Genomic DNA, 24,502 nt, shown 5'->3' with positions numbered 1-24,502 from the left:
GTTCATAGCCAGTGAGGAAAATAGAGAAACAAAACAGAGGGGTTTTTGCCTGATATACAAGGGTTTCTGGTGCTGCTCGAAGCACGGATCCCAAAGGAACGGGTGGACAGGATACCTACTGCTGCCTTCTATGCTTCATGGAAAGATCATTGTCAAAATAAGAAGGGAGAGGAGCTGCAAGGGGGAGAGTGGGGGAAAGGGGCTCCTGCTGATTCCACAACCAATGGTGAGAAGGACTCCTCCTTATATTTCTCCCTTGAGGTATTGCGAAAAGCTCTCTGAGACCTGCAGCAGCAGATGGCAACCTCCCACCCCACTTTCATAGGGATGTGGCCAGGGCTCCCCGTGAATATTCCCGGCAAATCTTTCTCAGCCGGGAGACTTTAGGCCTTGTGCATCTATTGCGCTACTTTGGGGAAAGGGGAACGTACAATGATCGATGGCATTTGTTGAAACCAGGGCCGAACACTGTGGAGGGACGGGGTAAAGTATAGGAACATCAGAGAAGGTGGAAGACATTGATTCAGGAAAATGCAGATGCAAGTCAGGAAAAGAAGTAAGACTGTCAGGAATGTGAATCACGTGGAATGTGGTGTCACAGAATGTGGGCCCTGTGTCAGAACACGTGGAAAATAGTAACACAGAACATAGAAACATAGAAACATAGAAAATAGGTGCATGGATCAGTGTTACATCACCTAAAACCATTTCCCATGGGCACGGGATATTAGACTTGTAACAAATAGCACGCTGTGCAGAGAAAGATCGGCCTTCCATGGGCAATGAAAGGTAAATGGATGAAGTGCAAATGTCAAAGAGATAATGAAGTCAGGAAGTCACACAGGGAGAGCAGAATGAATTCTAAAATCTTAAATAACATTAAGAGAGGGATCCGAGCACTGCCTGTTTGCAGCTGTCCAGGGGAGGTGCTGGAGGCTGAGTGGCACGGTGTTGGTGCTACTCGGCTGAAGATAAGTTGTATTGTGTTTGACTGCAGACTGCTGCAACTTTCATGGACTTAGGGACTTGGACTATATTGTTTACTGTATTTTACTATGATCTTATATGTGTGATATGTGCCTTGTGCTGTGCATGACTGTTGGTACTGTGTTTTGCACCTTGGCCCCTGAGTAAAGCTGTTTCATTTGGCTGTATTCATGGGTATTCATATATGGTTGAATGACAATTAGATTTGAACTTGAAAAAATTAATGAATATCTGGGAAAGCCTTGGTGTACAACCCTCCCCCACCAGTGAGAACCACTCAACTACCAAAATGTCATAGAAGAGATTTATAAAGTGAACTTTGGCCCACGTTTTGTGAAGGGATCTTGGTTTCATCCACCGCACCAAATGGTCTCTAATGTGCCCAAGGAGCTGCCCCAGACTGGATTTTGGCACCACCCACGCTACCCTTGGAAATTGGAAGTATACAGACCAGTGACTGGATCTCCTCACGTTGAGCCACGAAGGTTGGAGCGGCCATAAGTGAGTCAGTGAGGAAGCTAGTGACAGGTGGAGCCTGCACCAGGAGTGACACACTTGGGCTGGAACTGTTCACAATGGAAGTGATGCATTTAGGTGATGCACTGCATCTCTCTGTTTGGCAGACTTATATGTTTGATCCAAAGTTAACTAAATTCACCATTTAAAGACTTCCCTCCCATATCACACCACACAGGAACAATGCCTTGCTTCACATAGGCACCTCACAAGTTTAACCCTAGCTCAGGAAGGTCTCAGCTAGACGTGAAGCCTTGGACGACATTACGGCTTCCAGTGATTCCTGGTCACTCTATAACACTTTCTGTAGAATCATACATCATGGAACCAGGCCATTCAGACCAACTCACCCATGCTGACTATGTTGCCCAATGAGCTAATCCCATTTGCCCATTTGCCTGCATTGGGCTCATAGTCCTCTAAACCGTTCCTATCCATGAACTGATCTAGAGGGCTTGTTACTAACTCAACCATTATTTCTGGCTGCTCATTCCAAATACGTAACACCCTTTGCATGAAGGAGCTGCCCCTGTTGTCCCTTCTCAATATCTTGCTTCTGATCTTAAACTATGCCCTCTTGTCTTTAGCACTCCTTCCCTGGAAAAAAGACTATCTTGTCTATGGTCCTCAGGATCTTATCAGGTCACATTTCAATCTCCTACCTCCCAGTGAACTGTACTGGTCAACACAACCTCTCCTTCTATTTCAGGCAGCTGAGTCTAGGTAATATCCTGGTAAATCTTTCCTGCACCCTGTCTTGTTTCATAACATCTGTCTTATAACAAAGTGTCAAAATGGTTGTTGTGACATACTTAGTGTGGTAGTATAGTGGGTAGTGCTTGTTGCTCTCTCTTTTAGCTTCCACCACTGGCTAGTGGTCTTGTGAAAAGAAGAGCAGAATGTGTAAGTCTCTCCCTGCCAGTACAGAGCCTCTCCAACAGCAAACCTCATGTAGTGTCTCTTCGCTGGCGACGTTTGGAAACTGAACTCCTTTCAGACAGGCTAAACTACAGAGGATGGGGAGAAAGTCTGACCCCTGCACACATAGCGCACAGGCCCACCGGTGTGTACGCACCCTGGTGCTCATGAACCAGATCCCCAGCTATGGGTGAACAGCCACACTGCTTGGTGGGCAGCCTCGGGAGAGATGAAGGCTACGGGAGTAAACCCAGACAACAAATCCAGAGTGGAGCTTCTACGGCAGCTGGACATCATTGAACATCCTCCTGGCAGCTCCTGCAGCCAAGCTGGTGCCAAACCTATTGCTTCATAAGCTTTCCTTTGGACGACACTGATGAGGCCGAGGGGGGAATCTTGATGATTGGACATCTCAGGATCTCCATACCTTCTGCCCAGGCTTGTGATGATGAAGATCAACGCCCATTGTCCTTCGAGACAGACAGATGCCAACCATAATAACGTAACCCGGATCTGGGCCATACCCTCCAAATATCTGGACCTGCCTCTCAGTTTTTTTTGCACTACCTTACTTTTCCTTTTCTATTTCCTATTTATGATTTATAATTTAAATTTTTAATATTTACGATCAATTTGTACTCCAGGGAGCACGAAGAGCAGAATCAAATATCACTATGATGATTGTATGCTCTAGTATCAATTGTTTGGTGACAATAAAGTATGAAGTAAAGTAACCAAAAACATACACAATAGGCCAAGTGGGGCCCCGCCATATCTTCCATAACTGCAGCACAACTTCCCAGGTCCCACTCTCGGTGTCCTGACAGGTGAAAGCCAGTGTGCCAAATGTATTCTTCACCATCATATCTACCTGTGAACTATGCACCTGCAGTCCTAGCTCTTTGTTCTACAAAACTCCCCCATATCCCACCATTTACCACAAAAGCCCTACCCTAGTTTGATCGGATGGTCTTGGCGAAGGTTGTGAGCAGAGACTACAATTGCCCTGCTTGCCCACAGAGAAAAGTTGGCAACATTACTGCAACTCCATTGTTCTTCAGCAATGACATAACATATTTACATATGGTAAAATGATCTAGTTGGGAGGCTTATGCTCCGAAGGGCAAGAATTGGTCATCTTGTGGGCCAGGTCTCAGGACTTACCTTTCAGTTAGTAAATTCTTCTCAGACTGCAGTCCACGCCTCCAGATCCTGCTTTTCATATCCGAGCAACACTTATTCAGAATCAGAATCAAATTTAATTTCACTGGCCTATGTCATGAAATTTGTTTTGCTGCAGCAGTAGGTAATAATTTTTTAAACTATAAGTTACAACAAGATACATATACTGTATATAAAATATGTAAGCAATACAAAATGAGAGCAAAAGAAAAATAGTGAGGTAGTGTTCGTGGATTCATTGTCAATATATTCTGCACCAGATTACATTGATACCTGGGGAACAATTCTTTTTGTTACTTGGCAGGAGAGAGCTTTCTTTGAACTTGTGCCCAAACTGCAGGCAATCCCATCAAAGATGGCAGTATTACTCTTACAGGATTTCTCCATGTTTGTGTCCATAATAGTCTCTTAAATCCAGACACCAATTACGACGTATTTCCCAACAGCCATCCAGCTTCTTGGCACACTCTCCCTATCTGTGCCTGCCTCCATTAGGTCTGGCTCTCTATTGGAGGAAATGATGGGAAGTCCTGTGAGTGACAGCAGCTTCCTCTAATCAGGGAACACTTGACACCTACAACACTCACCTGCCCGCCTCACCTTTGAGTCTTGGCACAAGAAACAGTGGCAGGTAATGGGGTTCTAACATCTCTGAGGGCTGACAGATATGTTCACTTTACCTTGAACTAAATGAATTGAATAATTTTAACTAATGGCTTATAGATACTTACAGAAATGTAGGTGAATTGCAGATTCTCCAAGGAAGCAAGGGGGTATGTTTGTGCTCAATCTGTGCTAACCTCATGGGCTTCAGAGAATGGTTCTGCAGCCTCAAACTTCTAGGCCCAGGTTGCCACCCAGTTACTTCCTTCATAAGCAGCATGGTCAACAAGAACAGAACTACTGGATGAGACATTACATGGTTCAATGTCTGGCAGAAGAATACATGGCTGAGAACTCGAAAGTTAAGTGGAACCACTTTCTTCTAACCTGGCATAAGGCAGAAGCTCAATATCAGAATATCGAAATATACAGTAATAACACTGAAATAGCCACCAGGCCATCAGAAGGCCAAGAGATCTTATAGCCACAAGCCAATCATTACGACATTGAGCATAACATCAGAAGAAAGGGACAAAGATGAGCTAACAGGATACTTGTACGATCAAAACATGATCTATTGTGGATTTCTGAAATGAAACTTGTAACTGAAAAATCTTTGAAAGTTTCTAGGGTTTAAGAGGAGGGTAGATATAGGGGATGTAATGGATCTCCTATATTTGGATTTTACAAAGCTATTGTGACACATAAGGAATTATTATTTCATAAAAGGAATATGTCATCAATCCAATGAATGGTTGAGGACTGAACACAAGAAAATAGGAGTGGGAGTAGGCTACTTGGTTCCTCAAGCCTGCACCACCATTTAATATGGTCATGACTCACCTTCCCTAAGCCTCAGTTATCTTCAGTTCACCATTGCCCTCCATTCCCTAATCATTATCTACTTTCTCTTTTCCAACAATCCAGTCTCCACAATCCCCTGGGGTTCAGAATTCCAGGGAAACCTTACCCTCCAGTTTAAATGACTGCTCTCCACCCTAGTCTTTTATTCACTGTTTAATGGGCAGAAGGCAGTGAATTGGAATGAGTGGGTTTTGGGATGGCAAGTTATCATGAGAAACAGTGGGAAGATACGTGTGCTAGGATCTCAGATGCTGAGGGCTTACATCAATAAATATGGCTGAGTTCAGAGTATCCAACTTTATCAGTGTCAAGTGTGAGAGAGACCCAGGCACACAGAGCTATGAATCACTTAAGTGTTTGAACAAGAAGATGGCAGATGAAGTAAAAACAGGGATCTGAAATAATCCAACTTGGCAGGAGGAAAGGGAAAAGAGCTAGATGGATCCCCAAACATGTAAGCTGTCAAGGGGAGTGGGGAGTCGGCTCTTATCCTATTGAGTGGCAGGGGTGAATCAAAGGGCCTAATTCTACATTTTTTAATGTTTTCTGGAAGATTGTGCCTTTTTGGTGAGGGTACACACGTGATGGTTTCCAGAGGGACACTTCTGTCTTTGTACCATGGAAGCCAAGATGCAGAGTATTCAAGGGAATTGTGGATAGCCTTTGTTGCAGTGGGTTGAGACATAAGAGAAAGGAAGTTCTATTGCCTTTGATAGGGTTTATGACCACATGTGGAGTACAACAGTTCCAGCATCCTCATCAGAGGAAAGATCGACCTACCGACAAAAATGAGAAATAACACGACCACAATATCAGAAAAAACCGGCTATGTTTTGCAACAATCGAATAATGTTCCGTGAAACATCCCAAACTGAGAACAGTTTACAAAATATCAGAATAATTGTCAATTGATCATGAACAACAAATCATCTCTATTCTAAAATAATATAGTACCTTCAAAACTCTGGAATTATCAGACTAATCTCTGAATAGATTAGCGCAGACCAATCCCTGCACAATTGGTGCAACGGAATCTCTGAATTATCAGCAAATCGTCATAATCAAAGTCTAGTCAAAAACATTCTAGATGCCAGAATAGACAATTCATACCAACTCATAATCAAAAGTCCCTAAAAATGTTGGAGTCACCAATAACTTATATCCGAATGAGCGTCAGACCACTGCAAATGAAATATTTTAATCAGCTTTAAAATGGTTGTATAATCAGCAATTCACCACAATCAATGAATAAATCTGGAATCTTTTAAGTTTTAGCAAATGCCAGTATAATGATGTTATCAAGTTAATCTGTTGGTCTTTTCAATAGCAGGATAATCAGCAAGCATTTTGTGAAACATTTTTACAAAATCCTTCATAATTGATTAAATACACCATCATTAGCATTTCAGAATAATAACCGATACATCAAATCAACAATCCAGTGTTACTAAAGGCAATTTATTTAACAATCCCTAAACTTTCAATGTAAAATGCTCACAATCCCAGAGGAAGCAAAACTCCACCACATTCTTGGAAAACAATCTAAATGTTCAAAGTCTAGAATAAAAAAATTATTGCAGTCTCAGAATGTTTAACAGTTGATCACCATTCCAGAGAAATAATCTATTCTAAATAAAGAACAAAGAATATATAGTTCAGTACTATAGTATCATTAGAAGGCAATGCTGGACCAGAATAAGCAACAATTCTTATCAATCCTTAAATAATCAAAACATTTTTATAATCAAAGTGAGGTGGCAATGAATCCAGAATATAATTTATCTTAATCACAGAATAATTGTGATAATCAGTTCATCAGATTGCTGAATAATTAATTAACCATGATCTATATTTTTCCCAGAATGACTAGCAGTTCATTGTAATCCTGGATAATTATATGGGATGTCAATAAATTGCTGATTGATTGTTTTATTGATTACAGGATTGCAATGAAATAAGCCTACAAAATCATTGACTGATCAAAATCTTGGGATAATATTTCACAACAGTCCAAGGGTTACAAATGAAAGGGCATTTTTGCAATAAATACTGAAATAGAACAGATCCAGAATAAATCTCATCTGTAATATTCTCAGAAATATCAAACATCACTTCTAGAAATATAACTATTTTACCAATATCTAGATCAAATAGCTGATTCTGAAGTAATCAAAAGTGCATCAAAATCCCAGATCAATTCAATGTGAAAATCTTAAGCATTTAACAAAACATTAAAATTCCATAAGGGTACATAATCATCAGAGAACTAATAAACCATTAAAATTTCAGAAAATTCAATGAGCAGTGATAACCCCACAATTAGTTCATCACAATGTACACTTGATGAATCAAAAACAGAGTCTCAGAATAATAAACCAATCCTTGAAATCCTAGAATTTCATCAGTTTCCCAGTCGCAGCATCCATTGAAAAATTAAAAAGTGATGAACAAGTCTTCACCAGTTAAAGCTAATATTCATTAAAGCTTCAAGGTAATTAATCATTCAGTCATTTACTCCTGCAGGAATCATCAATTCCTTAAAGCAAGAGTTCCCAACCCTTTTTATGCCATGGACCCCTACCATTAACTGATGGGTCTGTGGACTCCAGTTTGGGAACCGCATTCTTAATGCATCATCAGCTTCAATTCATCACATTCAGAGATAGCCAACAATTCTTCACAATCCCAGAGAATGCAACAAATTTCAGTCCTGGATAATTTCTCGATCTCAATTCAGTACAATCCTTGGATACTCAATAATTAATCACAATTGTGATACGATAAATGCTGCAGTCAAAGCTATTAATCAGTACCCCTCACATTCACACAGGATTCAAACTTTCGTAATCACAGAACTATCAACATTCTGTTCCAATCTGAGAATAATCACGAAATCGTCATGACCTCAGCAATTCTTTTCCAATCATACCTTACAATCCCAGAGCAATCAGTGGGTTACTGAACTCTAGGACTAATCAAAATCAAGGAAATTCCCTCAAGAACATTGCAAGATTTAAATCAGATCAAGCTGTGAAATAATGTTCAGAACTCAGCAATCTGGATGACTGCATTGCAACATAGTAAGTGAATGAACGACCGTCAGTCCTTACTTTTCATAGTCGTGTTTGCAGTACAGCATCTTGTTGCGCCAGTAGCAGGTACCGGTGAGTGGCCGCAGACATACTGTGCATTTCAAACATCCCTCGTGCCAGGATGCTTCGTTGGTTCGCAGGAGGAAGCGGTCGGTGATGGTAATGTTGCAGCCCGCACAAGTCTGCCCTGGTTTCTTCTCCGAGCCTGAACAACGACATCCAAAAGTAAGTTTGCAGAATAACTTTGCATTCCTGCCCTCTGGTTTGCTGCTGCCCCCATTCACCACCTTAAGCGTCCATTCCCTCCATCATCTAAACAGGATCCCTGATTCATGAATACTTATCAAAACAGTGACACATGAAATAACTTTATCAAAGCTCATTCATAATTAAAACAGAGTTATGGCTCCAGCTCCTCAAGAACCTCTCATCCTCATTCCCAGACCTGTGAGACAATGAGAGATGTGAGGGCTGTCTGCCTCCCTCAATGTAATCGATCAGCCCTCAATGGCCTTTAAAGAAGTTCGGTGTCGGCTTTGATACACTGCAGAAAGTTGCTAACCCTCTTAACCCATAAGGGCACCTCCTCCATCCTATACTGCACATGTAACATCTTGTCTGTAGTGTTACTGCCACGGGTGTAAAGGTGGATGTTAAAGAGAGGATTCCCAGCACTGTGATCAAGTACTAACCAGAATCCAAAGTAGGTGCAGTGTGCTTCAAACACATGGAGGTTTCTTCTGTTTTCATTTTGCTTGGCACATTTAGTGACCCAAACCTATGAAATTAACAGATACATATCAACTTAATAGCACAAATATGTCTGTGAACTCAAAACCAGAAATTGTTATCAGGGTGAGAAATAGATTTGGGATTGTGTGACATTACTTCATAAACTATTGTTAAACCAGACTTGACTAGGGAGCTTAAGGTAAAGGAACCCTTAGGAGACAGTGATCATAATATGATAGAATTCATCCTGCAGTTTGAGAGGGAGAAACTAAAGTTAGGCGTGTCAGTATTACAGTGGCTACTACTACTACTACTACATCAACATCAACTCAGGCCTCCCGCGTCGGGCACGATGACGGACTCTCCACTTCTCCCTCTCCCTCATCAGTGTGTTCAATTCATCTTCATTAGCCGCGCCGCTATCTTCTAGGAACATGTTGACCATAGTCTTGGAAGGGCGTCCAGGGTTCATTCTCCCATGCTTGGGCTCCCATATGATGACTAGGCTGGCAGGTAGCTCAGGGTGGCGCAGACAGTGCCCCATTAGTTGCAGTCTTCTCGCCTCGATTTTAGTATTACAGTGGAGTAAAGGGAATTACAGAGTTCTGAGAGAGGAGCTAGCCAAAATTGCTTGGAAGGGGACACTAGCAGGGATGACAGCAGAACAGCAAAGGCTGGAGTTTCTGGAAGCAATTTGGAAGGTGCAGGATAGATACATCCCAAAGATGAAGTAATATCCTAAAAGGAGGATGGCACATCCCTGGGTGACAAGGGAAGTCAAAGACAGCATAAAATCAAAAGAGAGGGCATATAATTTAGCAAATATTAGTAGAAAGATAGTGGATTGGGAAACTTAAAAACCAACAGAAGGCAATTAAAAAGTATTAATTATTTCCAAAGTATAGCTTTTGTCAGGTAACATACATGTACAGTCAGGAAGTCCTGGTGATAGGACACAAGAATTTTCAATAGCTGTTGACACCACTCAGAAAGTATTTGAAGGTTAAGTCTACATCAGTTATTCCAGATACAGATAGTTCTCAAGAGAAAAAAAATACTGTTTGCTTATCTCTTCTTGTTGGTGACCCTTGCCGACAGACCATTGCCACCACTCATTACCTTCATCTGAAGGAAAAGTCCACTCAATGGAAATCTCCTTCATTTATACATAGCATCAAAAACTTCCTTGTCACATGGTAGATCACTTTACTAGTAAGCGTTAGTCAAGCTGATTACCACATTCTAGACACATGATCCATCGTCACACCAGTAGGTTTTTATCAAGGAAAACAAGAGATTCTGTAGATGCCGGAACATACACAAAATGCAGCCATGAACTCAGTTCAGGCATCTACACTTAAACAATGGAGCCACTTTAGCTACCTTCCAGACTTCATGAAGTCCGCCAATGATGAACAGTAGTATTTATCACTTATTTATTTATTTATTCATTTATTTATTATTAATAATAATTTGCTTTTGTATTTGCACAGTTTGTTGTCTTCTGTACACTGGTTGAATGCCCAAGTCTTTCATTGATTCTGTTATGGTTATTATTCTAGTATGGATTTATTGAGTATGCCCACATGAAAATGAATTGTAGGGTTGTATAGAGTGACATATATGTACTTTGATAATAATTTTACTTTGAACTTTGAAATATTTCTTTGATATATCACCCCAGCTGAGTCACAGGTAAAGTAGTCGGGTCTCGCCAATATATAGAAAGCCGCAGTGGGAGGACCGGACGCAGTATATCACCCCAGCCGACTCTTCCTCCCTCACCACCATACAGGGCCCCAGACGGACCTTCCAGGTGAGGCGACAATTCACCTGTGAGTCGGCTGGGGTGATATACTGCGTTCGGTGCTCCCGATGTGGCCTTCTATATATTGGCGAGACCCGATGCAGGCTTGGAGATTGTTTCGCTGAACATCTACGCTCTGACCGCCAGAGAAAGCAGGATCTCCCAGTGGCCACACATTTTAATTCCACGTCCTATTCCCATTCTGATATGTCTATCCACGGCCTCCTTTAGTGTCAAGATGAAGCCACACTCAGGTTGGAGGAACAACGCCTTATATTCTGTCTGGGTAGCCTCCAACCTGATGGCATGAACACTGACTTCTCTAACTTCCGTTAATGCCCCTCCTCCCCTTCATACCCCATCCATTATTTATTTATCTTTTATTATTATATATATATATATATATTTCTCTCTCTCCTTTTTCTCCCTCTTTCCCTCTCACTATAACTCCTTGCCCATCCTCTGGGCTTCCCCCCTCCCCCTTTCTTTCTCCCTAGGCCTCCTGTTCCATGATCCTCTCATATCCCTTTTGCCAATCAACTTTCCAGCTCTTAGCTCCATCCCTCCCCCTCCTGTCTTCTCCTATCATTTTGGATCTCCCCCTCCCCCTTTCAAATCTCTTACTATCTCTTCTTACAGTTAGTCCTGACGAAGGGTCTAGGCCCAAAACGTCGACTGTACCTCTTCCTACAGATGCTGCTTGGCCTGCTGCGTTCACCAGCAACTTTTATGTGTGTTGCTATTACTTCATTGTGATAGTACTTAACTCCATTCGTTCCGTCATAGTATTTGTCGAGACCTGGACGTAGCTACGCTTCGTTATCTGCATTCAGCCTTGCCTGAGATATTGGAATGCTGAGTCAACTAACTCTGAAGACTAAGGGTATTCGTTTTATCGTTAGTTGTTCTTTTCAGCCGCAGTGTGGGCTTCATTTTCCATTTGAGTGTTTTAGTCAACGGCCCTATTTTGTTTTCTTTTTCCCTTTAACACTGTCCGCATTAAAGTCTGTGAACTATCGACCTGCTTCAGGGTTTCTCACTCCGTACTTGGGCCGTATCCGCATCGAGTGACAGCAAGTCTCGAACCAAAACACAAAGATGGACCCAGCAGAGAGAGAGAGCAGCTGACCTCGGCCATGAGATTCATTGGTCCGAGTGTTTCGTTGAGACAACAATGTTCCGTTGGAATTCCTATGTATAAACTCTTGTTTCGGTCTCCATCATGACAGAATGACCTTGCCAAGTAATGGACCCAGCAAAGTTTGAACAGTGATGGATTGATATCGGTGGCTTGAGGAGAGAGTGCCTTGTTTCTGAGTGCATGTCCTGACTCTACATATACAGCTTCTCTAGTCTACGTTGAGTCTCTCCGGTATCCATACCAAGCTTTCACGTCACAAGTACCCAGGTTCCCAGCTTTGTGGTCCCGTGACTCAGGTCTGCATAACAAAGGAGCGCTTCAAGCAAGCTTACCAATTGATTCAACAAATCACCATTCAAGTCAGTAGTGTAAATTCTGGAAGAACCCTTCTCTAAAAGCTGATCCCTGGCTGGAGTGTGCAAATACACAGGTGAAGTAACCCTATCAAGAGTATCTTAACCTCTTGCTGAAAGTCATGGTACAGACTGGGGACATTGAACTTCCATTTAACAAATTAAACAGGTCTACAGAGAACCAGCTAGTTTTGCAATGAAAGGAACCTGTCTATGCTGTCTTGATCTGTAAAACTGAGTATATCCTAATTGTCTCTGAAAAAAATTTGTGAAAGATAAAACACTGGGAAACATTGAAAACATGAAACTTGAAACCTAGAGAAGGAAGCTTTTCAAATCTCGCTCAATGACTTTTCTCTATGTTCCCAAGGTTTTTATTGTTCCGATTGTTTCCAAGACTTATTCAACGTGTTTAGGGTTTTTCAAAGTCCTCCCCATCTTGAGGACTCCCATGCCTCCCTCTCAGCCCCACCTGAGGTTTCTTGATCTCAGTCTGTTGGGGTTCCCAGGTCTCAGTCTCTCTGGATCCCCAAGTCTCCCTGCCTCGAGTTCCCCATGCCTCCTTCTCAAGTTCCCCAGGTCTCTCGAGTTTTCAGGTCTTCCAGGGCCTTCAAGTGCCAGCTATAGGGAGGGAGGTCCTGTTGTGACTTCTTCAGGCCTGTGCAGGGCATCAGAAAGCATTTGGCTCTGAGGTTTTTAGATCACCTGAATTGGTTAATTGTTGCTTACCAGTTAGTAATGTTTTTAGAGTTTCTTGTGGTTTTCTCGAGCGACTCGCTCTTTGCAATGTGGTTTCCTGGTGCTTTCTATTTAAGTTTATTTTGATGTTCGGATTCTGTTAGTTTTATTGTTGAAGCAGATACCGGATTAGCTCCAATCTGAGGGTCCTCATTTTGAGAATGGTTTGTCTCACGGTGTCACTTGGTCGAGCTACCTCTGTCTAATGTCTTGTTTCTGTCTCTACATGGAAGTCCTTGTCTCCGATATTGGCAGTGCACACCATGGCACTTATTCATCGGCATCACTGGAGGACATCTTGGACAAGTCCCTCATTCGGGACTTCCAGCAGACACAATTCTGTGGCGCCTCAGGGGCTGCGCCTAGAGAGGGAGCCCTGTCACAGCCACCAATTCGGCAGCACAGCAGATTCTGCAATTGCGCTCGTGAATAGGCATGTGTCAGCTAATTATTACTTCATTGTGATAGTATTTAACTCCATTCATTCCGTCGTAGTATTTGTCGAGACTCGGACATAGCTACACTTGGTTATCTGCATTCCGCCTTGCCTGAGAAATTGGGCTGTCGAGTTAACTGGCTCTGAAGACTAGCAGTATTTGTCTTATTTTCAGTTCTTTTCAGCAACAGTGTCGGCTTCATTTTCCATTTGAGCGTTTTAGTCAATGGCCCTGTTTGGCCTAGCGTTAAGTCTGTGAAATATCGACCCGCTTCAGTGTCTCTCACTCCGCACTTCAGCCATATCTGCAACGGGTGACAGGAAGGGGATGAAGTAAGAAGATGGAAGCTGATAGGTAGAAAAAGTTAAGGGCTGAAGAAGAAGGAATCTGATAGGAGAGGAGAGTGGGCCATGGGAGAAAGGGAATGAGGAGGGGCATGGGGCGGGGGAAGAGGGTGATAGGTGGGTGAGGAGAAGCAAGAAGGCGGGGAAATGAAGAAGAGGGAAGGGGAAACTTTATGGAAGTTGGAGAAATTGTAGTTTATGCCATCAGGTTGGAGGCTACCCAAACAGAATATAAGGTGTTGCTCCTCCAACCTCACAGAGGCCTCACCATGGCAGAAGAGGAGGCTATGGACTGACATGTCAGAATGGGAATGGGTATCGTAACTAAAATGGTTGACCACTGGGAAAGCCTGCTTTTTTAGTGGATGCAGCAAAGGTGGTTGACGTGGTCTTCCAGTCTACGATGGGTCTCACCAGTGTAGAGGAGACCGCATCAGGGAGAACTGGATACAATAGATGACCCCAACAGATTTGCAGGTGAAGTCTTACCTCATCTGGAAGGACTGTTTGAGGGGGGCCCTTAATGGAGATGAGGGATGAGGAAAATGGGCAGATGTAGCACTTCCGCCGCTTGCAGTGATAAATGCCGGCAGGGAGATTAGTGGAGAATGATGGATGGACTAGAGATTTATGGAGGGAGAGATCCTTGTAGAGATTGGTTGGGGGGGGGGGGTGTAGACGGCAGTGGTAAAGTTACCAGGAAAGTTGATGAAGGCAAAGCAGCAGTTGTTGTCTACATGGACTTTAGCAAGGCTTTTGACAAGGTCCCGCATGGGAGATTGGTCATGGAACCTCAATCACTCGGCATTCAAGATGAGCTAGTAAATTTGATCAGAGATTGGCTTCGCAGGAGAAGCCAGAGAGTGGTGGTCGATGGCTGCCTCTCTGACTGGAGGTCTGTAACTAGTGGAGTGCCGTAGAGATCGGTTCTGGGTGCTGGGTGTCGTCATCTGTATCAATAATCTGGATGATAATGTGATTAACTGGATCAACAATTTTGTGCAGAGCAGCAAGACTGGGGGTTTAGTGGGCAGCGAGGAAAGCTTGCAGCAGGATCCGGACCGGCTGGAACAGCAGGCTGAAGAATGGGCTATGAAATTTAATGTAGGCAAGTTTGAGGTGTTGCACTTTGGGAGGACCAACCAGGGTAGGTCTTACACAGTGAGCGGTAGGGCACTGAGGAGTGTGGTAGAGTGAATACAGATCCATAATTCTTTGGAAGTGGCGTCACAGGTAGATAGGGTCCTTAAAGCTGTTGACATAATCGTTTTCATAAATCAATGATTTGAGCACAGGAGATTAGATGATATATTAAAATTGTATAAGACATTGGTGAGGCCTAATTTGGACTATTGTGTCTAGGTTTGGTCACCTACCTACAGGAAAGATGTAAGTAAGATTGTACGAGTGCAGAGAGAATTTACAAGGATGTTGCTGAGACTTGAGAGCCTGAGTTTTACTGAAAGATTGAATAAGTTAGTACTTTATTCCCTAGATCGGGCAGGTGGGGCTCGTCAGCCTTGGACGGCAGCCCGCCTAGGAGAAAGAAAACTCTGATTTTCAACTTGCACTGCCTTGCGGCCATACCCACCCATGGGAAAGGCTTCGGGAGTAAACCCAGAGGAAGAAATCCGGAGCCAGGGTCCTTAAGGCAGTTTGATACTGTTTACAACTTCACTCTGGCAACCTCTGTGACAACACTGGTGCCAAGCTGTATCGTTGCTTGCCCTTCCCTTGGACTACATCAGTGACTTGGAGAGGGGGAACCTGCTGCATGGGCAACAGCTGGTTCTTCAAACCTTCCCACCCAGGCTTGCGCCCTGGAGAGGATACAGTCCACCAGATGCGCAAACCCATGATCTCCTGGGATCGACGGCTGCCTACTACTATTCCCTAGAATGTAAAAGACTGAGGGGAAATTGGATAGAGATAGAGAACATTATGAGGGGGTAGATAGGGTAAATGCAAGTAGGGTTTTAACAGAGGTTGGGTGAGACACAACTAGAGGTCAGGGGTTAAGTGTGAAAGGTGAAATGTTTAAGGGAACTTCTTCACTCGGGGTGGTGAGAGTGTGGAAAGAACTGCCAGCGGAAGTGGTGGATGTGGGGTCGATTTTAACATTTAAGAGAAAATTGGATAAGTACCTGGATGGAAGGGGTATAGAGGGCAGATCGATGAGTCTAAGCAGATTAATGCCCTGCACGGACTAGATGGGCCGAAGATCCTGTTTCTATGCTGTAGTATTCTATGATTCAATATAAATTACGCACGAAAATGCGCTGCGCGTGTTTGTGACTTTGTGATACTTGACATTGTTCTGACAAAACAAGTCGCACACGGTCAACGAACAGTTAATGAGCCTTTTATATGCCTTTAAACCTTTGACAATTGTTACCCTAAACTCATTCAGGAAGTCTCTCTTCCTCCTTGGCCCCTGCACTGAGTAAATGTGCCCAGCACAGAGTAAAATTCAAATCGCGCCCTGACCATTTCTCACACTCTCGGGGAAATAATTCCTCGTCCTCCAGTTTCCTATTTGCAACCATCGCTCTTTGGAGTCAGGTATGATTGTATCGGCTGGTAAAGATAATTCCGGATGATCATGTTACGGTGTTTGAGGTTGTTCACCGACCACCCCCCCCCCCCGCCCCCCCCAGGTATTGCCTCCCTGGCAAACCATCGCGGTGCGTTGAGGCTCCCGTTCGGAGGCAGCGACTGGGCCGGCGCCGGAGAAAGGGACCCGAGAGAGGAGAGACGGAAGATATTGGGATAAAAATAAACCACAACCAAATACAGAGGATACCGGTGTACGGATTCAAATAAAAATACAGTATTAAATAAATGACTTTATAATCTGCCTTAATGTAATTCGATCTGATATAGAAACATAGAAAATAGGTGCAGGAGTAGGCCATTCGGCCCTTCGAGCCTGCACCGCCATTTATTATGATCATGGCTGATCATCCAACTCAGAACCCCGCCCCAGCCTTCCCTCCATACCCCCTGACCCCCATAGCCACAAGGGCCATATCTAACTCCCTCTTAAATATAGCCAATGAACTGGCCTCAACTGTTTCCTGTGGCAGAGAATTCCACAGATTCACCACTCTCTGTGTGAAGTAGTTTTTCCTAATCTCGGTCCTAAAAGGCTTCCCCTCTATTCTCAAACTGTGGCCCCTCGTTCTGGAAACACCTATTTATTCTAATCTAAATATATTGATAGAATGAGCTAATATAATTACCTAGTACATGTTTCGACAGACATTTTAGCAACTAGATAAACATTTTGTATCAGAAGTATTTAATACGGAATTAATCCTAAATGTAATGGAAATATAGATATTTCTCAGGGTGAGTGTCAAAATCAGGAATTAGTGTGAGAGGAAGGAACTTTAAGAGAATGTGAGGGGAAAGTGTTTTTAACCCAAAAGAGCGATTGATACGTGGAACTCGCTGCCAATGGAGGTGGTGGAGTCAGATATGGAGACGTTTAGACACACTCTTGACTAAACTAAGCATTTAAGACCATGTCCACTAGACATAGAACAGAATTGGGAAGGGCCATTTAACTGTCATTCATTCTTTGGGGCATTCCTTTTTTTTGTGGCTGTTTGCGAAGAAAAAGAATTTCAGGATGTATATTCTATACATTTCTCTGACATTAAATGTACTTATTGAAACCAAGTGATAGGCTATTCAGCCCATCGAGTCTGCTCCGTTCTTCCATTATGGTTGACTTATTTTCGCTGTCAACCTCATTCGCCTGCCTTCTCCCCATAACCCATGATCAAGAACTTATCAGCCGCTGCTTTAAATACTGTATACACAATGAACCGTCTGCACAGCCATCTGTGGTAAAGAATCCAAACGATTCACCAGCTTCTGGCAAAATAAGTTTTCCTCATCACTTAAGCACGAGGAATTCTGCAGATGCTGGAAATTGAAGCAACGCACATCAAAGTTGCTGGTGAACGCAGCAGGCCAGGCAGCATCTCTAGGAAGAGGTACAGTCGTCGTTTCGGGCCGAGATGTCGACTGTACCTCTTCCTAGAGATGCTGCCTGGCCTGCTGCGTTCACCAGCAACTTTGATGTGTGTTGTGTGTTGCTTTCCTCATCACTATTCGGAGACTGTGCCTTCTGGTCCGGGATTCCCGCACTATAGGAAACATCCTCTCCACACCCACTCTATCTGAGAGAAAGGTATTAATGGGATATGGATGTCAGGATATGGTTCCAATGCGAGGAAGCAGATAGGCAAAAAGGTCGGCGTGGACGCGACGGGACAACTGGTCAGTTTCTGTGCTGTATTCTGTGACTCGACAATCCACGCGTAATACATACACAGTTAATACTGATCTTCCTAATCAAAGCTATTGAATAGAGGTTTTAAGCGCCGGCCCGTGTGCAGGAGATTGTAGACAACTGAGGAGAGTTTTCGGGAATATTTAATAAATATCCGGATCCTGAGATCAATTTATGGCATCAGAAGAATCGCATGATCTAGGAATTTGGGACCCGGCGTCAGATGTTGGAGCCGGGGTCTGAATAATTAACTGTGGTTTAGGTGAACGTTAAATATCCGAGTCCTTGGTCCCAGTGCCCCGGGTACTAGCTTGACCGGGCGCACACACACACCTAAACATCGCAGTCCCTTCTTAGACACCGGTACAGGTGAGACAAATTCGGCAAAACACGGCTGAGGACCAGATTCCCCCGCCGTCCGCAGGATTCCCCACCCTGTGCGGTCAGGTGCTGTGTTAGCCCGGTTATGGCTGCCCGAGACGAGACACACACCCGCATCCACCCATCCATCCATCCGGATCTGTGCAGAGTGCTCAGTTTACAGTAAACTCGTGCTAATTTAATATTACCGCGAACGATACAGCATAAACTCTTAAACTGAACTGATGTATTTCGACCGGAGCCAAAATGATCAGGGCTCAGACCGGCGGTTAGTTCCAGCTGTCACGACATCAACGCCGGGCTGTGGAGCTTATTCCATAGCATACCGGTTCAGACCCAGGTGAGGTACCGAGAACCCGGAACACCGGTACCAAGGACACGGATACTGAACTTTCCATCAAAACCACCAGTTAATCTGACCCCGACTCCCAGACTCCGCGAATTAATCCTCGCCTCCACAAAACTTAACGTCAGTCTCTCCGTCGCCCCAGCCACTACCCGCGACCCTTTGAATCAACTCCCACGTGGAATGAAACGGTTCGCACTTCACCGCGCTCTAACACTTGCCGGCCAGTTACAGGGACGGTGTTCACCGAGTGCCAAAGAGAACTCGCAGGGGCAGCCTCTCACCTTCGTCCTAGTCCCTCAGCATCAGTAGCCCGCCGGGGTTGGAGGAGATTCGCTCGCCGCTCCCTGCGCCCATTGTTCTCCGCGGAAAATTCCTATGGGAAGATGCGTGGCCAGGTGACCAGAACTTTACCGGACATCAGTAGCGGCGGCGGCGGCGGCGGCTTCCCCGAGACCTGACTTCTGTGCATTCCCGGCACTGTGTCAGGGTGTGTTTGAGGAGGGGAGTCCCCACGCACCGCTTTTAAAGGGGGCAGTGGAAGTATTGGCGCCCTGTGACGTTTCGTAGATCGGCCTCCTTTCTCAAGTAGGGACCAACGCCTCTCAGAGAGTCTGACCGGGAGGATTAATATCAGGGGAAGGGGCCACTGAATGAAACCACCTCCCCAAAACACGGGCGCATAAACATCTCATCCGAACACCGTAAAGTGTGCTCCCGCACAGATGTATATCCACACAAGGTCAAAGCCAGGTCACACATTCCTTCCTCCATCCATATTCTCTCTCTCTCTCTCTCTCTCACACACACACACACACACACACACACACACACACACACACACACACACACACACACACACACACACACACACCTGTAAGCATCACGCAACAAGTGTCAGTGGTTGCTTCTCGGCGAGTCCCTGGAAGGGGAGGGGAGAGCGCCTGGGGTGTTCCCGCTCCCGCTGCAACTGAACTGAAGTCTCCAGTCTCAGCCCAGATGTTGCATCTCTGTCATGACTGCCACAGCACGCCCGCGTCTGTGTGAGGCGGTGTCTTTGGCCAAGTTCTTCTAACTGAGGCGGTACAGCGGGTAGAACCACTGACTGACAGCGCCGGGCATTCAGGTTCAATACCGACAGTCGGTGTGAAGTTTGCATCTTCTCTCCGTGCTGTCGTGGGTTTTCCCCCGGGTGCTCAGGGTTCCCGGGTTGGTAGGTTATTGGTCATTGTAAATTCGTCCTCGTGTGTGGGAGGTAGAATCTGGGGCGAATGATGGGAATGTGGGAAAACATTCCATAAAATATGATGTGTAGGATTAATAAGCAATTCACACAGTAAGCTGGAGGAACTCAGCAGGACGGACAGCATGTATGGAAAGGAGGAAACAGTCGACGTTTTGGGCCAAAACCTTTCCTTAGGACTTATTTACTCTTTTCCATAGATGCTGCCTGACTTGCTGGATTCCTCGAGCATTCTCAGTGTGTGTTGCTTCTGATTTCCAGCACCTGCAGACTTTCTGCTGTTTGTTAACAAGCAGGTTGATGGTCAGTGCAGACTCAATGGGCCAAAGGGCCTGTATTTGTACATCTCTTCATGAGCCTAACTGGATTTTTAGCTGAGAGTGGTCCCTCTTGAATTTCACTGGTCACAAAGATTAATTTGAAATGAATACGTTTATTTCCATCATAGGGTAATTTTCCAAAACAATCCTCATAGAGGGATCAAAAGTGGAGAGAGTGAGCAATTTCAGGTTCTTGGGTTTCAATATCTCTGACGACTTAAGCTGGTCACAGAATATTGATGCAGCTATAAAGAAGGAATGACGTGGCCATATTTCATTAGGAGTTTGAGGAGATTTGGTTTGTCACCTAAAACACTCAAAAACTTCTACAGATATACTGTGGAGAGCATTCTGACAGGCTGCATCACTGTCTGGTATGGGGGAGGGGAACAACTGCTCATGATTGAAGAATGTTGTAAAATTAGTCATCTCTAACATGGGTACTAGCCTCTGTAGTATCTTCAAAACATCTTCAAGAGCAGTGCCTCAGTAAGGCATCATTAAGGACTTCTATCAACCTGTCATGGTCCGGTCCGTGAAGTCCATATTCTGGTTCATGGTCCAGTCCATAGCTCCTTATTCCAGGGTTTCTGGTTTTCCCCAGTTTCTGTTGTAGGCACATGATTCTCATTTTGGGGCTGCGACATAAATACCTCTGCAAACCAGGGATTCCCTGCTGGTCTGCTCTGTTCCCCTCCTTGTCTTTCCCCCCTTGCTTGACTCTCTGCCTGCTCACCTAGCCTGGATACCCCGCCTGTATCACTGAAGTTTTCTGCCAGAGCAAGACCGGAGCCTTGTTAGGTCAAGATAAGGAACTGTCTTTTGTTGTGAGGAATTGTCTCTCTGTGTCCATGCCTTTGCTAGGTAGGTCTGGCCATTTGCCGCTACCTAGTGTTGGAAACTGTCTCTGTGTCCTCGCCTTCACTAGGTGGGTCTGGCTGTTTGCCACTACCTTGTGTTGGGATCCGTCTCTTCATGTTCGGTGTTCTGTGTATGAGTCCCGGCCCTACGTCCTGTTCCCAAGGAGGTGGCCCGGCTCTGTGTTTCATGCTCCTGTCTCTTCTAGTCCAAGGCTCCGTGCTCCTTAATTCCCTCATTCAGTTTGTGCCTAGTCCAGTCCTATCTGAGTCCTGTCCATGTGCCTTTACCTGTCCTTGTGTCTCACCCTACCCAGGAGTTCCTCACCCAAGCCATGTCCTGTCCTGTAGCCTCGTCTTGTCCTCGCCTAGTTCTGGAGTCTGAGCCCGAGGCAAGACCCAGGTTCTGGGTCCTTGTCCAGTCTCTGGCTCGGGGTTCAAGCCCAGGCTCCTAGTTCATAGTTCCTTGTCCGGTTTCCCTGTTTCTTGTCCAAGTCCTAGCACAGGTCCTGCATCCTTGTCCTGTTCCTAGTGCTTCAGTGTTTGTGTCTTGCATTTGGGTCCATTACCAATGCCCCCATTGTGACACAACCAGGACATGCCCTCTTCTCGTTGTTACCATCAGGAAGAAGATACAGAATCCTGAGCACACACACACTCAGTAAACAGCTTCTTCCCCTCTGCCACCTGATTTCTGAATGGACACTGAAACCATGAACACTACCTCATCAATTTTTATTTCTGATTTTGTACTATTTATTTAATTTAACAGTTTAATATGCATAGATTGAGTCCAGATTGATTCCTGGGGTGGCAGGACTTTCATATGATGAAAGACTGGATCGACTAGGCTTATACTCTCTGGAATTTAGAAGATTGAGGGGGGATCTTATTGAGACGTATAAAGTTCTAAAGGGATTGGACAGGCTAGATGCAGGAAGATTGTTCCCGATGTTGGGGAAGTCCAGAACGAGGGGTCACAGTTTGAGGATAAAGGGGAAGCCTTTTAGGACCGAGATTAGGAAAAACTTCTTCACACAGAAAGTGGTGAATCTGTGGAATTCTCTGCCACAGGAAACAGTTGAGGCCAGTTCATTGGCTATATTTAAGAGAGAGTTCGATATGGCCCTTGTGGCTAAAGGGATCGGGGGTATGGGGGGAGGCTGGTACAGGGTTCTGAATTGGATGATCAGCCATGATCATACTGAATGGCGGTGCAGGCTCGAAGGGCCGAATGGCCTACTCCTTTATGTAATTCAGGTTTTTTCTATATTATCATGTATTGCATTGTTCTACTGCTTCAAAGTTAACAAATTTCATGACACACGCTGGTGATAACAAACCTGATTCTGATTTTCCTTCATGTCTATTTAAGAATTTCAAGTGCTAACTGGATGAGTAATGTAATAAGGGGACATTTGGAGTTAATACTCAGATTCAGGGAGAATGGAAACACTCAAAGGATAGAAAGCCTCAAATCTGAAATGAGCAAACAGTCTGCAGGAGGAAACCGGCAGGTCTGGCAGCATCTGTGGGGGAGAAAGAATTGGCGCCACTTTGGGCAGAAACCCTGTATCAGAACAGGTTGCTTGTTGCCTCAGATTCCAGCACCTATAACCTCGTGTGTCTCAAAAGGGAGATGGCAGACATGGTGGATCAAATCAATCACCAAACTGGAGAACAGTGAGAGGTGGTCAGTAGGAAGAGTCCGAGTGTGGAAGGGAGTGGACAGTGAAGTTACTCAGCACAATATAACAACACAAAGCAGGATGCAAAGAACTTGGGGTCTAATGAGGAGCAGGAAATGAAGGAAATCTGTGATAGTAGGGAATGGTATGAGGGAAGCAGAGGGGATTGAAGACTGGAACTCCCCATGCCAACAGTTTGCGCCCTGAGATACCAGATGGAGTGGTCTTGTAATTAGTGGATACTTTGCTGACCATTTTACAGTGATATTTAGACTCTGGAACAGTTCCAGTGGATTAGAGGGTGGCTAATGTAACACCACTATTTAAGAGACAGAGGGAAAATAGATGGGTAGATGGTTAACTGACAGAAGGAGTATGCAAATGTTGGAGTCGTTTGTAAATGATGTGGGTGCCTTGTGCCTTTACAAAATAGGGAACCATACCTGACAAATATACTGGCATTTTTTTGGAGGAGTTAACTAGCAGAATATGAGGGGAGATTTGTCTGAACTTTCACAGAGCTTTGCGTAGGTCTTCAGTGAGAGATAGCACCAAAGTGCAGCCTTTATGATTGCAGTTATTATGCCAACAGAGAACTGATAGGAGACAAAGAGTAGGAATGAACATGTCTAATTCTAAGAACAGGTGCTGATTGCTGGGGTATCACAGGCGGGGACCAGTTCCAGTAATTGTCTCCCCCCTCCCTGACCTTTCACCATTCCCCATTCCTGTTCCCTTCTCTCACCCTGTCTCCTTACCTCCCTCTGGTTCTCCTCCCCTTCTCTTTCTTTCATGGCCTTCTCTCCTTTCAGATTCCCCCTTCTCCAGCCCTTCATCTCTTTCACCAAATGACCTCCCTGCTCTTTACTTCACCCCTCCCCCTCTCCTGGTTTCGCCAATCGTCTACGTGGTACTTCTTCCTCCCCTTCATCCCACCTTCTTCCCATCTCTTTTTTCAAGTCCTGATGAAGTGTTTTGGCTCGAAACGTTGCCTGTTTACTCATTTCCACAGATGATGCCTGGTCTGATGAGATCCTCCAGCATTTTGAGTGTATTACTTTGATTTCCAGCAACTGCAGATCCTCTCTTGTTTGTGTCACAATATATATTAATGATTCAGAAGAGGGGATTAAAAGTAGTACTTCCAAGTTTGCAGGCACAAAACTGCATGGGAAGGTGACAGACAGCAGTTTGATTTGGATAGTTTGTAGGATTGGACACATACATGGCTGGTTAAATATGAGGTGGTCTACTTTGGTGGCAATAACAGGAAGGCAAAGTATTATCTGAATGACAATACATTGAGAAAGGGGAGGTGCAACAAGATCTGGATGTTCTTGCAAACCAGTCACCGAAGGTCAGCAAGCAGTTGAAATGGGTGATTAAGAAGGCAAATGGCATGCTGGCCTTCACAATGAGAGTATTTTAGTACAGGAGCAGGGGTGTCTTGTAATTGTACCAGAAGCAATGTGGCACCGCACATTGAGTACTGTGTGCAATCGCGGTCTCCTTATCTGAGGAAGGTTGTTCTGGCTGTGGCGGGGGGGTGCGGGGTGTAGTTCAGACTGAGGGCTGGGATGGCAGGAATGATGCTTAGAAGAGTTCAGGTAAATGAGGTTTATACTCACTGGAATTTAGTAGAGTAGGAGC

At 44.6% G+C, this 24,502-nt stretch overlaps 1 protein-coding gene across 3 annotated transcripts in view; it reads right to left on the bottom strand.

Annotated features, from left to right (window-relative positions):
* Positions 1-19,684, bottom strand: part of lmx1al (LIM homeobox transcription factor 1, alpha-like) — a 123,090-nt gene extending 103,406 nt beyond the window's left edge. For 2 of the 3 annotated variants that reach the window (XM_072248297.1, XM_072248299.1), the window contains exons 1-3: positions 19,029-19,290; positions 8,855-8,940; positions 8,181-8,367 (exon numbers count right to left, since the gene is read on the bottom strand). In XM_072248297.1, the coding sequence (XP_072104398.1) occupies positions 8,181-8,367; positions 8,855-8,912 (245 nt within the window). In that variant the 5' untranslated portion in view covers positions 8,913-8,940; positions 19,029-19,290. Of the gene's footprint in view, positions 1-8,180; positions 8,368-8,854; positions 8,941-19,028; positions 19,291-19,618 lie in introns of those variants that run through there. The other variant, XM_072248298.1, reaches the window with a different exon arrangement.
* Positions 19,685-24,502: the final 4,818 nt, after the last annotated feature.

The sequence above is a fragment of the Mobula birostris genome, chromosome 32 (assembly GCF_030028105.1).
Source record: "Mobula birostris isolate sMobBir1 chromosome 32, sMobBir1.hap1, whole genome shotgun sequence".
Lineage (NCBI taxonomy): Eukaryota > Metazoa > Chordata > Chondrichthyes > Myliobatiformes > Myliobatidae > Mobula > Mobula birostris.
Note: the sequence above shows the minus strand (reverse complement) of the source record. Positions and strands in the feature narration are given on the sequence as shown.